Below are 16629 nucleotides of genomic sequence, written 5' to 3'. Positions count from 1 at the left end.
GAACGGGACACAGCAGCATTTGCCGGCACTCCGAGGGAAGCCCGCTCATGAAAAGGTTTACCAGAGATGATTTTATCAGGGAGGTTTGTCTTGGCAGATGGCTGTGTGTTTTAAATTTAAACAGAGAGGCATAAATAGTAGAAAAGAAAAGAGGGTAATAAGAAAAATATTAAACTGCCCAGTGCAAATCCTTGGGGAACTTCTATTGCAATAACTGACCTCCCATATAGCACCATTTATTTCTTACACTGGCAGCTTTATAGGTGCTTGTACAGCTACAGACGAACACCAATTTGCCAGTGCAGTTTGTTTTGATAACTGTTGTTTTCAATAAATCTATATTAAAATCAAAGGGAAAATTAAATAGACCGAAGTCAGTGGCACTAGAGATAAGGTAGCACATTACTACATCGGCCTCTTCAGCAGCGAGGAGCTGTCTCTTACCTCCAACGTGGGTCACAGGTGTGATGAATTTCAGTGGTCTCAGCTGTGCTTTTTGCTGGCAGCCAACATAAGTGGGAATACTTGGCGGGGAAAAGGGAATTTTGACATTTCAACGCTCAGCTGCTTCAGGGCTGTAACAAAGGAGGAGGTCCGATGAGGATGCACCGCTCACTCTCACAGGGTCTTTCTCTTGGGTTTCAAAGGACACTTGCAAGCACAGAGGCCCAGGTCTCCAGCCTTTGGACCCCTCTGCACTGTCTCCCAGGACCTCTTACACGTTCCCATCCCTACATGGCAATCCACACAGCTGCTACCTGCGCACTGAAAGCAGCAGGAGATGCAGGAGCTGCGAGTGGTCCCCAGGCAAGAGCAAACTGGGATGTCTGTGTCTAAGGCTTGAGTGGACACGGCATGTCCTTCTCCTCCCTCCCCTGGCAGACTGGGTGCCTCCGGTGGCAGAAGGGAAGTCCTGGTGGAAGAGAGGAAGTGGGGAAGAGAGAATAGAAACTCCAGGGAGAGAGCTGAGAAGGAAGGAAAGAAGAAAGAAAGGAAGGAAGGAGCGAGCTGCAGGAAACGGTGGGAGGAAGAGAGAGGCTGGAAAAGGAAAGAAGGTCTCCAAACACTGGAGAGGAAAGACAAAGAGGCAGAAAATAGAATAAACAGAAGGGGAGACGATGGGGAAATTAAAGCAGCGTAGACAGAAGGTACGTGAAAGCAAGGGTCTGACTCTCAGCCCCTTGCACCAGGGAGTAACCCCTTACGCGCCGCCCTCCCGTTGAATTTAGCTGTGCTTTGGTGGTGCGTGTTTCTGGAGAGAGAGGTGAGACCTTAAGATTGATGAAAGGAGCTGCTTTGGCCAGGAATTTGGGAAATAATCAAAAGATCTGGCCTCTGGACAATTGGAGGAGCGGTAGCGAGTGCTAGCCAGGTAATTATTTAGTTTCTACGGGGCAGTTTAGAGGATTTTTGGATCCAGAAAGTTTTGCATAGCACTGAACATCACGGCTGAGTCCAAACAAATAGTGAACATAAGAGATTTCATGGTAGAGCAGGTCAATTTTTTTTTCCAGAAGACCGGTTTTCTACTAGAAAACACTGATTGGAGTAATTTGAAACATTTCCTAGGATGTATCAACATTATCCAAGCTTTTGCCAAGAAATTATCCAAAATGTTCATCTCGTTCTGACAGTATTGTTTCACTCCCGTGTTATACATTTACACCCCTTTCAGCCCAAGCGCTTGGCCGAAAACATGGGGTCTCCTGAGTGGAGGGGGAGCCAGGCGCTCTCTGGGTAGAGTATTTTTCCTTTGCGAAGTTTCGCTTCCCTGCCCGCAGCAAGAATCGAAGCACGAGTGACGATGGGCTTGTGCCAGGCCGTTTTCCTGCCAGCCATCAGCCCGAGAGCTCGTTCAGGTTTTTGCAACCACCATATTCCCTCTGCTCGTTCGGATTGCGCTGGGCGCTTCTCTTCTGCCCGGCTGCTCGAGTCGCTTTTGTCCATCTTTTAAAAGCACATCTGAAAAATAGCAGTCAAAACCTCATCCTCCCCCCGGCTTGGGGCAGGGATCCTTGTCGTTCCTGATATTCGGTTTCACGAAGAAACTTAGGTGGTTTAATAGGATCTTAAAAGAGGGTGGAGATTATGCCTGTCCATGTAATATACGGTATAAGGAAACGTAACAGTGTGGTGTAATGGATGGTTTGGACTTGTAGAATTGTGTAATAATAAAAGAAAAGAAATGTCAAAGTGGTAAAGTGAAAAGAAATATACTATTTTTATTTGGGAATATGTCACTAAACGAAAAAAAAAATCAGAGCGCTAAACTTTTGGTCCCAGCTTAGGTCAAAAATCGTATTTTTCGAAACCTCAGAATTTCCCAAGGGACGCAAATTCCTTTATTATTATTTTTGGCCAGCTGTCTTCCATATGACTGCCCGTGAAAAGTATTTTATCTCGAGTTAAAATCCCACCCATAAAAATGTCTCTCTACCTTCCAGCAGGTGTGCTCGTCCTATGGGAAGATTTGCTTTATCAGCAATTTGTTCCTCCAGGAGAAACGCTTAATTTTAGATGTTTTTTCCATTTACACTTAGAGTTCGGGACACTTGAGCAGCGGCTCAGTATTGGGTGGCCTGTGCAGGCGTCAGAACCCTTCCTTTATACACTGCAGCCCTATTAGCTAAAATACTGGCAAAGAGATTTTGGTGAAGTGGTTTTTTTTTTTAATGTCCCATTAAAAATGTTTAAAATGTTTAAAAATGTCCCATTTCACTGCTCTTGATGCCCTCACTTTGAAATACAGCTTTCCCATGACAACATGGCTGTAAAACACATTCAGCGTTTTATTTTTTAAATTTTTTTTACTAGTTAGCAATGGAGTTTTGCTATAGCCATTAAAATATAAAGAATAAACTGCACCCAACTGTACAATATTTTTTTACCAGCATTTATAGTGACAATATAAACTGTGAGGGTTAAGCCGGAATTTTTTTGTGGATGGCATTGGAATATCAAGATTAAGTATACAGTGCGAGCACAAGGGTTTTATGACATACAATAATGTAAAAAAGGCTGTATTTCTTTAGCAAATTGACATCACTGTTTGTCCGTCTTTCTTTGTACTTCTTGGGTCCGAATTTTAGGAGCGAGAGTTGGAAAAGGCATGGTAGATGATTCAGCGCAGCTCCCTTGAACTGGAATCCGGTTGGCACCGACGGGACGTTTTACGGTGCTGTAAGTGGCTGGTTTCATGGTTCCCATCGCTCCTCCTGGGAGGTGATCCCACAATTTAATGCATCGTAGCCTCGGGAAATTTCTCTTGATGCTCAGCCCACGTTTTCCTTCAGTCAAGCGTCTTGTGGAAATGCTCTGCTGAGGGCTCGTTTTGTTTTGTGCTTCGGTGCTGACGCCTTCCTGACACACGTAGGTCGTTCTTCCGCTCATCTCGCACACAAAGCGGGGGTAAGGGGCAAAACCCGGATTCACTGGGCACTTTTCACCCTCCCTCTTTACCCGAGCCACCTACCCAGGTCTGCTCCCGCTTTCTGAAGCATGTACGTTGGTGGTGGTTCCCCATCCAGCACCAAGCACCGTGTGCCCGGGGCGGTCACGCCGGACGCATGCAGAGGGGAACCGCGGTGGTGTGCAGCCCAAGCTACGCCGTTGTTTGTGTTTGCTTTGCATTTCGTTGCATCCTCCCGTGCTCTTGAATAACGGGGGATTTTTTGGAGACAGGACCAGCCTGTCTGGCCAGCTTTGTACAGCGCCTTGCGTTCTCAGTCAATGGGAGGTCCGGCAGGGACCATCGTGTCCAACCCAGCAAAGCACAGGCTAGAGAAATATCATGTTCCCACGCATCAAACCCCAGAGCTTTGCCCGAATCCAAGCTACGGCAGATCTCCTACGGAGACATCCCATCCTGATCTGAAATGTCCAGGACTCCCTGGTCCTCTGTTAACACAGCCCAGTCAATAGCCACTTTCTGATGTCCTGCTATGTTTTTCTAGTGCACTTTATTTCTTAGCCCACCAAAGGCTGTCCCTCTCACCTCTGTTTTAACTGGAAAAGGATTTCCACCCCACGGCCCTGATTCCGGCTGAATTAATGGTTTTTGAACTGAATCAGCACATTTGAAGTTAAAACAGATCCCCACTGAGTCTGTACATTTTTATTACTGTGCAAGGAGTGCTTAGGAAAATAAAAGGAACGAGAAAGCCCTGAGAGTGGACCACCCTGTTGAGGGGGGAAATATAGAAATCGAGCATGTTTATACGAGTGATATTTATAGGGTCAAGTGACAAATACTGTACGAGGCCTTGGAGCCCAGCTCAGGGATACCACGTACCAGGCTGGCCACTCGTGCTCAAGAAAATTTAATTGAAACTGGAGCAGGTGCAGAAGAGGTCCGCTAAGATGGTGTGGGAAATGGAAAGCCAAGGTGGTGAGGCGACACGAGAATGATGTGGTTTGTTTAGCCCAGCTAAATAAAGAGGACGAAGATAACCGGGATCTGAGAGCTGCCTACGGATACACCAGGGGAGGGGAAAAAAAACAAACCCACCCAAATTAAAGCAAAGGACCGTTTTGCCAGAGTGGAAACTAGCTGTGAATACATTTGGTCTGGGGATTAGAGGAAGTTTCCCATCTATCAGGCAGAGAAGACCTGAAGAAACCTTCTACTCGGGTTAGCATGCACAAGTAAACAAACATATTTGAAGATGGAGGTTGATAAATTTACCGCGATGTTGGATGGGAAATTATATTACAAGGTGGAGGGGAACGGCTGAGTATCCCCAGGACTCCTTTCCTGGCCTATACTGCTACATGCGGATTGCTTTTAGGATCTGAAATCCTCTTTTGCCTTTCCTTTGCTAAGGACATCAGCACCGTTGTAATCTCCTGTCACTATCACCCAAGAGCCCCCTGCTGCGTCTGCAAACCTCCTGGCCCCACAGAGCTGCTGTTGCTGCTGCTCCCAAATTCATCAAGGGGGTCACTGTCAAACAATGAGACTCACTCGCTCCCACCGGGGTTGAATGAGCTGCTTTCTTTCAAAACACTCTTTAATTGACAGCTAGGAATAGCTTTCCATGATGACAAGCTGTCATTAATATCATTCACCAGAATGATACCCCCGTGATAGTATATGTGTTTAGAGGAAAAGGGAGAGAGAAATCCTCTGCAAACAAATGTTTCAACAGAATACATGAACTGAGCTGTGGTTTCAAGAATGACAACATGAATATAAAAACGTACATTGTGAATATTAGTATTCCCTTAAATATGTGTTCGCGTTGGTTAATGAGTCCCACCGGTGGCGTTAGTAACTGAAGGATTTGGGTTGGCACGTTATTAACTTGTTAAGTAGAAAACAGTGATACAAGACTACTTGTCATGTGTATTATAAGACATTTAAAAGTTGCATTCAGCATAAGCAGCTGAACAGAACTAAAGGAGTTGCCTTTAAAATGAGGTGATGCTTCTTTGTGGTGTAATCGTGTAAAATCCCGTTGCTTTTAAAGGAGCTGTGCTCCATGGACCCTTGGGAAGGAGGCAGCAGGAGCAGGGCTGGGGAGGCAGTCGGTGGGACCCCCCCTTCTTCTCTCTGCTGACCCAGCAGGAGGCAGCGAGCTGAGACTTCATCGTGGGCTAGGATGGGCTCAGCACATCACAGAGGAACCCCTGATGGGCTCAGCACACACAGAGGAACCCCTGGAGCTGCCACGCAGGGTCGGAGGGGGGGTATTCTGTATTTTCCGCCTTAACCTGCCCCACCGGTTTGCTGCCTTCTCATAAAGCCCTGTCCATCTGCCAGCCCAGAGGTGGCTGCACATCTGTGCTGAATGAAACGATGCTTTGTTAAGAAACCGTTGGGCTTTTAAAACAAATAAAACTTATAGGTAACTGTAGACCAGGCTGCTGCATCTGCTGGTGGCAGTGCAGGGGATCCAGCAGTGGGAGAGGGAGGCAGAGATGGAAGTTTCGAGCAGCCCTTTCCACCCAGTGTGTCAAGATAGTCCGTTGTGTAAATCAGGACAGCCCAGACACAGTCCCAGCGTGGACCCTATTTCCTCTGGGCTGCTTCTAGCCATCCCAACATCTCTAAAGTAGGACAAGCAATTAAGACACCAGAGCTGCTGCGCAAACACACTCACTTGCTCTCGAACTGGCAGAGGGCTGATTCTGTCAGTCCTGAGGCAATGGGGTAGCAGGACCAACATGGGCTGTGGTACCAGGAATAAACAAGGTGACCCTGATAAGCAACTATCAGCCCTTTTGCCCACTTTTCCCTGTATGCATGATCCAGTTTCTCAGCATTGCTTCCCCAGGGCTCCACAGCGGTTGTCCACCTTTGCGTTTCCTAGCTCTGCCACCGACTGAGTCCCTTGGGGAGGAGAGCTGTTCCAGTCCAGGATGCTACAGGGGCCATGGGCATTGACGGGGAGGCCGCATTGAGCACCCTCATTAATTTTTCCAGGAGCCTGGAGCGAGCCAGATTAATCTATAGGGGACATTTTCAGTGACCTGCAGTGTTCATTTGAGATGTGCACACTCACATAAGACAGGCTGAGATATGAACGCTACAGAACCAGTGACTGACAAAACATGGTTCTCCTCAAACTGGTTTGGGTTCCTTCTTTGGCAGATGACAGCTGTGCCGGAAAAAAAGAACCTCTTTGAAAGTGCAGTTGCTGAAGGCAATTGCATTGCTGTCCCGCAGTCTTTGGAGGACAACTTGTACGGATCTCACAAGGGACACTGAGGTTGGCAGAAGCCAGGATGTGGCCCCTGGTTATTGCAGATGCTCAGTTGGGAAAAGAGGTTCCCCTTCACCCACCCATCCCTCCCCCTTCCCCCCCCCAAAAAAAAAAAAATGGGCAGGAAGAAATCTCCTTCCTGCTGTGCTGCCTGACAAACTTGGGAAAGAGCACCAGGCTTGGCTGATGAAAAAAGGACCTGCACACATCTATGAGCCATTCATTGTTCGTCTAGACTGAGAAAAATTTTATTTTTTACTGCTAGATACAGAGGTCAGCAGCAAAAAGGCCTCCTCTCTCTCATCCTCCTAGAAACACTCACAGCCCTAAATTTCAAGCTTTGGGGTTGCAGAGTAATTTCAAGCACGTCTCAGCCAGGTTCCATCCCTGATAAGGAGGGGCAGGGACAGATCGCTCAAGAAACACCACAGTGCAAAGGCCCTCAATTCGCTCTCCCGGGCTCCTGGCAAACCATACATCAGTCACCAAAGGCTTGACAAATCACAGCGATACAGCTAAGCTTAGAAGTAAAACTTCACATTATCCTTGCTTATGTGGGTGGGAGGCTGAGAGATGCCAAATCTAAGAGGGCTTAAAGGAACTCTTTCTATTATTAAATGGTTTGCTGTTGGTATTTTTATAGCTCTGGTATGCCACTTTCATGATTCAGGCCTCCCGAGTTCAAGGCTGCACACAAACAGAGCAAAAAGAGAAATTCATCCTGAAGAGACGGCAACACAACTAGAGGCAGGGGCACCAGGCGGATCTGGCCAGGCAGCCAGGAAAATGTGAGCTGCCCGCCTCCCGTGGAGCGGCAGTCAGTGATCTCCGCACCCTGGCGCTTACCTTCGTCCAATATTTGAAGGCACGGAGCCAGAGAAAGGCTGAAGGGACAGTTTGAAGGGGACAGCAAGGTGACAGAGAGGCAGGACTGCTCCTGCCTGCGGGCAGAGGAAGGGTGAGGTGGCCTCTAGGATCCCTTGCAGCCCTATCTGTGTGAGTCGGTGACTCTGAGTTTGTTCTTCGCACACGTGTGGTGTATCAGGGATGGTGCAAGGGAACTGCTGGCTCAAAACGTGGAGGAAGGAAGCAAAGCAGAGAATGGCCCCAGTAGTACACTTGTGTCCTGGTTTGAGTGACACAGGAATAATTTCTCTTTGAATAATTGGGAAAACTGCACTTTTAGAAGACTCTAGTGTCTGAATTTGTGATAATATTTACTTTGTAGCCAGCTATGGCGTGTGGGTTTCAAGGCCTCAGCGTTTTCAAGCTAGCCAGGTGGAGGGATGAAGAGGAACAAGACCTGAGTGTTTGACCCAAGCTGGCGAACAGGATTATTTCATATCGTGAACATCACATTCAATATAAATTAGAAAGTTCACTGCAAAGTGCTCTCTCCCTTGATGGCTGCCATCCTGAGAACTTCTTGCCCCGGTGTCGGACCCCTGAGACTTTCCCTTCCTCCCAAAGCCATTAGCGCTCGTGGTGTCCGACATTTGCCGTCCACTGTAGGGAGTGCACAGCTTCCTATGGATAGAATTGGGTGAGTATAATCTTTGTATATTCTGTATTGGTATTGGAATCAATATTAGTTTTTAGTGTTATTAATGTTAATTATGCAGTCCTATTCTATTAAATCTGTTCATATTTCAGCCCCTGGGTTTCCTTGTTTTTCCCGATTCCCCTTCCCAGGTGAGGAGGGGTCATTGGGTGATAGAATAATTGTCTAAACAACAATAAATTGTTGCGTGTTTCTCAAACCCTTAACAGCTTGTCATTGCAGCTGTGCTTTCCAGGGGTTACAGATGTGGCAGTAGGCTAAAGATTAGGGTATCATGGCAGGTAAGATGCGAGTGTCCTGGCTGAGGGCGCCAGCGCGTGCGTGGGGAGGAGATGCCACAGCTTAGGGGTGTCCAGCGGAGACCGGGCAAGGTGGAGGTGCAGGTTTAGGATCAGGGAGCTGCACGAACACAGAAGATGCTGGAAGGAGGAAAGACAGCCCAAGGCTTGCTGAGGGGACACGGCTTTGCCTTAATCCAAATCAAACGGAGGAGGGAGGACACACTGGCCAGCATCCCCTTCCAGCACCGCCGCAGCCCTGCCCGGGCACTGTTAGGACCGAGAAAGAGTTATTGGCACCAGCAGCACCGCCCTGATCCCGAACGGAGTTGGGGTGAGGGGAGACCCCTGCAGAGGGACCCCCATGAGACCTGTGCCCACAGGCAGCTCCCCCCTGGCACGGGGGACACGATCTCTCTCCGCTGCAGCCCGGGTGAATGCCACGCAAGGGCGACGTTACATTTACAGCTGACGCTGGGGTTGCTGAAGGCCGGAGTTGCCGGGACCCGGGCTCAGCGCAGGGCCGGGGGAGGCCACAGGGGACAGGGGGAGGTGGCCCTGGGGAACACGACGGATGGCCCCTGGGGACGCACGGGTGGGTAAGGGGTGGCCCCGGGGGACAGGAGGAGGTGAGCCGGTGGGGAGGGGAAAGGGTGGCCGATGGCCACGCCGGGGGGGGGCGGCCACCGCGGGCTGGTGCCCGGGGACCCGGCGGCGCCGGCGCCGTCGAGGCGCGGCCACGCGGCGGGGCAGGGCGAGGGGGCGGGGCGGCGGCGCCGAACTACAAACCCCCGCGTGCCCCGCGCCGCGGCGGGCGGTATGCGCCTGCGCGAGGGGGCGCGGCGGGGAGGAAGCCCCGCCCCCGGCGGCGGCAGGCGGCGCTGCGGTTGGCGGGCGGCGCTGCCGCTCAAAGCGGGGTCGGGGGTCAGAGTGCGCGGAGGTGAGTGGCGGTGTTGGGGACTCGTGGTGCGGAGTGTGTGCGGGGCGGGGGGGGAGGAGGACCGGGCCGGGGCGGCCCCCGCCGCGGGGGTGGAGTGGGGGGGGAGGGCACGGCGCCGCCGGGCAGCGGGTGGCGGCACGGCCGCGGCGGGGCCCGGCCGACGCGGGGGCCCGGCAGGCCTGGCGGAGGCGTGGGGCCGCTGTGGCCCGGGGCGGGAGGCCTGGCCCGGAGTAGGGGGGGGGGGGCAAAGAGGAGGGGCGCGGCCTGGCCCCCCCGTGGTGGCGGGGCCTGCGCCGGGGCGGCGGCTCGCGGCCGGGGATGTGGGGCGGCGAGGCGGGCTGCGGGCCGGGGCGGGGCGGCGGCGGGGTTGTGGGGAGGCCGGTGGGGGACGGGGAGGGTGAGGGGGGGCGGCCCCGGGCGGAGGGGAGGGCGCGGGGCGGCGGCGGGCAGGCGTGGTGGCGCCTCGTCCGTTCGACGCCGAGCCCCGGCTTCTCTCTGCCGGAGCTTGGGGCTGCCGGGCCCTCTGCTCCCCGGGCTTTCTCTGCCGTGGGTGGAAGCCTGGAGGGTGGCGGTGGCAGCGGTCCCCCAGGTGCCAGCCGGAGCGGGATCGGTTGCCGTTAGGTCATGAGGAAGGGAACAAACCTGTCTGCCCCAGGGAGCTGGCGGGGGGGGGGGGGGGCGGTTGGGGGGGGCGGGGGGTAGGGGAGCGAGAGGCAGCAGTAACAAGGAATTTTCGTGTTCCTTTTGGGATGTGGAGGTTCATAGACGGAGGTGATGGGGGAGTAGGAGGCTTGATTTTCTTTTTATTTTTTAATCCTTTGAGATTGAACTGCTCACCTGTCTCAGATCTTGAGACTGAAGTAAACTTGAGAAGGCTTAGAAGTGCAGGATCTGTTTACTTGTTTCCTGATTGGCAGTTGGAATTTCTTCTGCTGTTCCTTTCTTGCTGCTGTACTGTTACAGGTTTTTCTTCTAAACTGAGATGTATGAAAAGGTGTTGTCATTTACTCCTTGTGTTCTGTCTTTTACAAGTCCCGTGTCTGGTGGATTTACGTGGTCATTGCTGGCCTGTTTGCTAATAAGTCTGACATTTGTTTTGCTATTTCTTTACTTACCTCTTTTCCTTATTGAGCTTTTGGTTTCAGAAATGGGTGGATTGACAGCTGCTGCTTAGTCTGAACTCTTAATATTCTTTCAGCTGCAAAGTGAGGGACCTTCAAGTTTTCTAATAGGTTAATGCTTGCACTTTGCCACAGGAAGAATGAGGTACACAGGGCTCCGGAGCAGGTACCTCTCAAAGGTGCTTGGCCCATCAGATGCTGTTAGACAGTTGTTTGAGGATTTTTTTTTTTTTTAATGGTAACGATTATTTTTTTTTAATTCTTTAGTTGCTCTTTGCAGCATTGTAGCATCTCTTGATGTTAAAGTTGGCATTTGAACTTTTATTTCCAAGATTGAGTTATTCTTAAAATAAGGAATTTGTTAAAGTCCAGTTGGTTACTCTTCAGTGTGTGGGCTTGGGAAACTTGATTTCAGGTATTTTTGTTTCTCTTTTCAAGTACTGAATTCTGGACTTTGCAACTGAATTTTTGTGTTAATTTATAGCGTGGACTAAATGCTTGTCTTGTTTCAAAGAGTGGCCCTTTTATGGTTCTTGTTCCTATCAAACTTTGGGTTGCTCTACGTGAATGGTGTGTTGGGGTTTTGGTTTTTGTTTGTTTGTTTTTGGTTTTTTTTGAAAGTTAGTGTGTATAGGCAGACAGATTTGAGTGTTACCGAAACCCAAAAGAAGAAACCCATTAAAGCATTAAAAAGAAAATGCTTGTGTGCTTGACACTAAATAAATAAGTCCTTGTGTTGAGTATACACTGATATCACCTAAAGTTTCTGCTCTGCAGTTGAGAGATATTTCACTTCGATTTGATTCCTTTAGGAGGCCCAATTACAGCTGTTTCAGTGCTTATCTTGTTTTGGCTCTGTTAACTTTGGTAGGCCTTGATTTTATTTTATTTTTTTTTTCCCCTTAAATTATGGAATGGAGTTCTGGAAGAGACTTAAAAACATGAAGTTTTTACACGTGACTCTGCCCCTGTATCGATCCAGTAGCCACTTCCAGTAAAAGGCCACGAGACTGTAGAGTGCGGGTCTGGTGAGGTTCAGGTAAAGGGTGTAGGACCGTCCTCTGTGGCTGTGCTTACAGGAGAACACCAAAGGCTATTAAGCAACTATGCATTTGTCACAAGTCTCTCCTTGGATCTGAAGCATGTGTTATTGCTGGAGATGGTCATCGCACAGGCTCCTCCTGTTTTACTCTAGTAGTGCTGAGCTAATATACCAGCATGGTGCAATGGCAAGCAGGGGAATGAGAGAAGATGAGAAGTTGTGGCTTTTGAAGCATAACTTAGGGCAGAGGTGCTGGCTGTTGCTGCTAGATAGCATTTGGCAACTTTTCTGTCCCCTAAGAGAAGTTTCCTGTGCCGGCCAAATGCCAGCTGAGAAGTTGTATTCTCTCCAGATATGTTGCGCACATAAAGATACTTCACTCCCAACAAAATAGATTATATTTTTTTTTTAATTTCAGCTGTATTTGTTACAGTTGTTATTTTTTCTGTGGTTGAATATTAGAGTCAACATCTTCTCTGACTGGTTTTCTGGGTTCACTGAGACTGGATTGTGTGGAAACCATGCCCCATTGTAGCTTGGAGCATTTGCCTGTCTACCAGGACAGAGTTTTGGCAGAGTACAGACTTTCTTTTAACACTTCTGGAATTCATTTGTGAAGACCAAAAAGTGACCAGTGTATTGAGCAATGCAAGTGTTGTCTCCCTGAATCCAACCTGAGATTAATTTGGCACTTCCAGGTGTTAACCTTCAGGTTAATTTTTCAGATAACGAAGGTGTGCAGCTGTATAAGTGGTTTGAACAACTGTGGCATTCATGTGTATGAAAATCAAGTAATTATGCATGCTAGATTCCATTAAACAAAGGGCGGTCTGCTATGTCTCCTTTCCACTAAATTAGGCCAATATGCAGTAGCAGCTTTTACTGACTCGCAGCATTGTAGCTACAAATCTCTTACTTCTGGCTCCAGGAGCTCTGCTGTGGATTAAGAGCATTGAAATGCCATAAAGTTCAGAACTCGCTCCAAAGACCAGGGCTGGGAAAGTTTGAATGAAAACTAAGATGTGTTATTTTTTGACAGCGACTGGATTGACCACTGGAACGAGCTGTCTGAAGGTAGTGGGGAACCTCCGTACTTGATGCTGCAATCCAAGGCCAGAAACTTTTCTGAAAGATGTTCAAACCTCAGGGCTCAATTCCGGAGTAACGAAGTAGAAACTTTATGGTCAGCATTACAGGAGGTTCAGACAGGATGGTCCGATGGACTTTCCGACTGTGTTTATGCTGTTAGAGCCAAGATACCTTCTCCACTTCCTGCAAAGTGCCACGCCATCCCAGGCATACGTATACTGGTCTGAGTATGGGGTTTGGTGAGTGGCTGAGCCAACCAACGGCTCCCAGTGGCTCATCTCCCTCCTGCTTCTGCCAGTGTGGGCCAATCCCCTCCTTTGAGCTTTGGCACTCATCCAGCCTGGCCCCGAGGTGATTTCTCTCACTAAACCAGCAGGAAACTATCTTGTTTTAATTGTGCTTTATTCTGGCTCCATTAGCCCTTTTATAGGTTCCTGTGGTTGAATCCGGTCACAGAGGGGCCAGAGAGGCTCAGGAACTGGTGCAAGGTAATCAGCCAGGAGAGTAAGACTGAGAGGGAAGGACAGACCTGCCTCCTTTTGACCTCCCAGAACTATTGGCTTGGTTTACCCCATTTTGTGTAGCTTCACCCTGGTGCATTTTCTTATGGCTCCCACGCAGAGGAAGGAGACTGAACTAGAGGGTTCTCGGTCCAGTCCTCTGCAACTGTTCTCTTCCTTAATCCCGAATCCACTCTTCTGCTGCAGCTTTCCAGTCTTTTGCTGTACGCATCTCTGTTGTTGCTTCTTTGTTTTAATTTTTGTTGTTTCCTTCCTCTACCATCTCCTCTAAGTGACCAGTCCTTTCCTGTGTGGAACTTCTTCAGACCTCAGCTTAGACCTGTTTGCCTGTCCACAGTTACTCTTGGAGAAGGTTTAAAAATACACAGCAAAGCCTGTCTTAGGAGACCAGTCAAGGAGCTGATGAAAGTGGGTTGCCTAGCGGAGGTGGCCTAATAATATTGGAGTGGAATTGTACTGTGCATCTTTGGGATGGCTTCTGGGTGCTCTTGTTTGGCCAAGTTTGCGTCCTGCTGGTGTGGAGTCTCGTGCGGGTTTCACTATGTTGTCACGTGAACTGAGATGTGTTTGTTTCCCAGCCTCGTAGGGTGCGGTAGCCCCGGCAAGTGCTTCCCTAAGTAATCAGCGCCTTCGGCCTCACTCATTGTGATCTCACAAGCCATCACGTCTGTGATGTCACAATGGAAGAGATTCTGGTGCTCTGACATAGCTGACATATCTGGTGGTGCCTTTGACATATCAGCCAAGGAACGCAACGGGAAGAATGAGCTCAAGAAACGGGAGAGACCTTCCTTAATCCGAGAGTGCCCTCCATGCTTTAGTCAACCATTTTCATGTTCACGTATCTCTTCCATAATGCCCATATAGAGGGAAGCCGATGCCTATATAGAGTGAATTATTTTTTTTTTTAAATTGAACTACTGAGAAGCATGTAGCTACCAGATAAGCGGGTGCCCGACTTTGCTCCTGTAACCCTCATTCTTCTCTGCGGTTACCCTCACTTTTTGTATGGCATATAATTTTAGACTGTAAGTTCTTGAGAACAGGGACCTCTTCATCTCTAGCGGAAAGAGGCTGGGTGCGATTGCGGAGTGCTGTAAAAACAAAGTGAGTAATGCCAAGTTGTATCTGGGCTGAGTAATGATGGGACAGCGTATAGGCATCCCGTGGCAATGCTTTGAGAAAGTTACATCACGAATTTTCCAAAACACGGGCTAGGTTGTCTAGCAGTGCTGGAGACATACCCAGCCAAAAGTGAAGGGAGTGCAACCGTGGAAGTGTACTGGATTCATGTTCAAGGGATGACACTGTGAGGTTAACAAATTAAAGAAGCAAATTTACCTGTCTAAAATCATGTTACATTATTAAAATGGTTCTAAAAGCTTTGTGTTTTGTTGTTTGTTTTACTTTATGTATTATTTTTTTTTGCAAGTTTGGACGGTGACAGTGGATAAGCAGGTTTTGTTCAGTCTCGTTTCCTGCCTCGCAGGTTAGCCAGGTGCTGTCATTTTTGTACTGTAGTTCATGTAATGAAATATTTGGGTTTAGGTTAAGGTTGATTTAAAAAAAAAAAAAATAATGGAGTTATCTCTATTGTTCTTCAGTTATATCTTCACACAACTGAAATATGGGCTCACATTTGACCTCTGAGTATGTATTTGAACAGCTACCAAAATGGAAGTCCAGCATTTTTTGTTATACTGTGTTCCAGGTGTTGTTAAATGTATGCAATTTTGTTCTACAAAAAGAATTTTTATTACCCTATCTTTTTACCCTTTATAATTTAATAAAATAAGACACTATAATTTAATAAACTAAGACAAACCTGCCTTACGTTTTGGGTTGTTTTTGGTTGCTCTAGTCTTGAGTTCAGTTGTCTGTTGATGGCCAGGAGTCACAGCTGCCCCTACCCAGGCTTTGCTCAGGGAATAAACTGAAGTTTATGACTCCCAAAGCTTGCTTGCTTTTATTTTTTAATTCTAGTTTGTCTTGTCCTTTAGATTAGTGTGGGGTTTTTTTGTTTGTTTATTTTTTAATATGGTGGAGGGCCATATTGCCATACAAAGTAATTTAATATGTAAATGGAGGCTCTTGTAAAACATAATTTCTTGGGTCTTCCAACCTGTACTTAGGTGTTTGTCTTCTTGCCCCCTCCCTATGTGAGCTTATCAAACTGGACATAGAAGGAGAATATTTTTGGGTTAAAGGCAAGCTGTTGAAGTTATGCCTTCTCTTGCAGCCAGGTGATTTTAATTAGATGTGGTTGTAAAATGTAAATATTAATGTTATGTCCCCGTTGAGCTCAAGTTCATAGGCGAATTTGTCTTGCCATTGATGAATTTGAATCCTCTGCAGCTTGCATGGTGCACATCTCTGTGTGTGGCTTTGGGGCTTGTCGTGTTTTTGGGCCGGAAGAGAAAAGGTCTAGCTAAAAAGTGAAGTTACTGAACAAAATTGGTCCTGTTTTTCCTCAAACTGGGACATGGCTGTCCCGCAGGTGGGGAAGAGCACTTGCAGTGCCCTTCTGGCTTTTGTCACCGGTGTTCTTCATGTGGCAGGAGTTCCCCATCTTCTTCCTTGCCGCTTGTGGCTGCCCCTAAGCGGCTTCCCCAGTGGGAAGCCTGGAGCGTGACAGCCGGCGGTGCAGATTCTCCGCTTCACGCTCGGCGGGGGCCCTGGCAAGCTGACGGCTACAGCTGGCACTTGCCTTTCTCTTGGCTTTCCTTACTTGCTGGTGATCAAACGTCATGCTTTAGTATCGTGTGCTTGGACCACTAACAAGCAAGAGCTGCAGTCAGCCTGAGCTTGTCCTCTTACCTGCAGCTGATATCCAGAGATTTTTTTTTTTTTTAATTATTTTTAAAGGACAACGGCTGATTATAGCCAGTGATGTCATGTGTGGCACACGCTGTTATACAGCACATAGTGCAAACTTTATCTTCCAGCCAAAACCCACCACACGTGACCGCTTCCCATGTTATTGGGTGTTGCAAATGTGAAGTGCTGTCCCATTTTCCTAGGTCTGCGTACAATCTGTCAAAATAATTCCTGAAGGCCAGTCTCAGTTCATGGTCCTGTTATATTTCATAGGTATCTGTGTAAGGAATCGGATCTGTGTGATATGAAATATTAACCTGGTAGGGTTGAATGCCAGATGTGACATCTTGCACTGTCTGAGATTATAATCTGACCCTGTGTGCATAAGCCATATGTAGTATTTTACGTAGGTTTGGAAATGGAATCACTGAACATGTGGATTTATATGGATAGAGCTGGGTTTCTAATTTTTGAAGCTGCATTGCTTGCATTGTTGTCTGTTGGAAAAAAAAACAGGATAATTACTAGTGCTTTGCATTGTCATAGCCATTATAAA

At 48.2% G+C, this 16629-nt stretch overlaps 2 protein-coding genes across 4 annotated transcripts in view; one reads left to right on the top strand and one right to left on the bottom strand.

The window, feature by feature from the left end:
• The window catches only part of RPS8 (ribosomal protein S8), a 530873-nt gene that overhangs the window by 295006 nt on the left and 219238 nt on the right, over positions 1-16629 (bottom strand). The window contains exon 1 of one of the 2 annotated variants that reach the window (XM_082484118.1): positions 11822-11825. The exons of the other annotated variant lie outside the window; for it this stretch is intronic. Within the exon in view, the coding sequence (XP_082340244.1) occupies positions 11822-11824 (3 nt within the window). The 5' untranslated portion in view covers position 11825. Of the gene's footprint in view, positions 1-11821; positions 11826-16629 lie in introns of those variants that run through there. 2 annotated transcript variants of the gene reach the window in all.
• Positions 9472-16629, top strand: part of ERI3 (ERI1 exoribonuclease family member 3) — a 137821-nt gene continuing 130663 nt past the window's right edge. Inside the window, exon 1 of one of the 2 annotated variants that reach the window (XM_082484114.1) lies at positions 9472-9483. The gene's annotated coding sequence lies outside the window, so the exon portion shown is untranslated. The remainder of the gene's footprint in view (positions 9484-16629) is intronic. The other variant, XM_082484115.1, reaches the window with a different exon arrangement.

This window comes from Vanellus vanellus (assembly GCF_965231255.1).
Source record: "Vanellus vanellus genome assembly, chromosome: 5".
Taxonomy (NCBI): Eukaryota; Metazoa; Chordata; class Aves; order Charadriiformes; family Charadriidae; genus Vanellus; species Vanellus vanellus.
The sequence above is the reverse complement of the archived record's forward strand: the minus strand, read 5'-3'. Positions and strand labels throughout refer to the sequence as shown.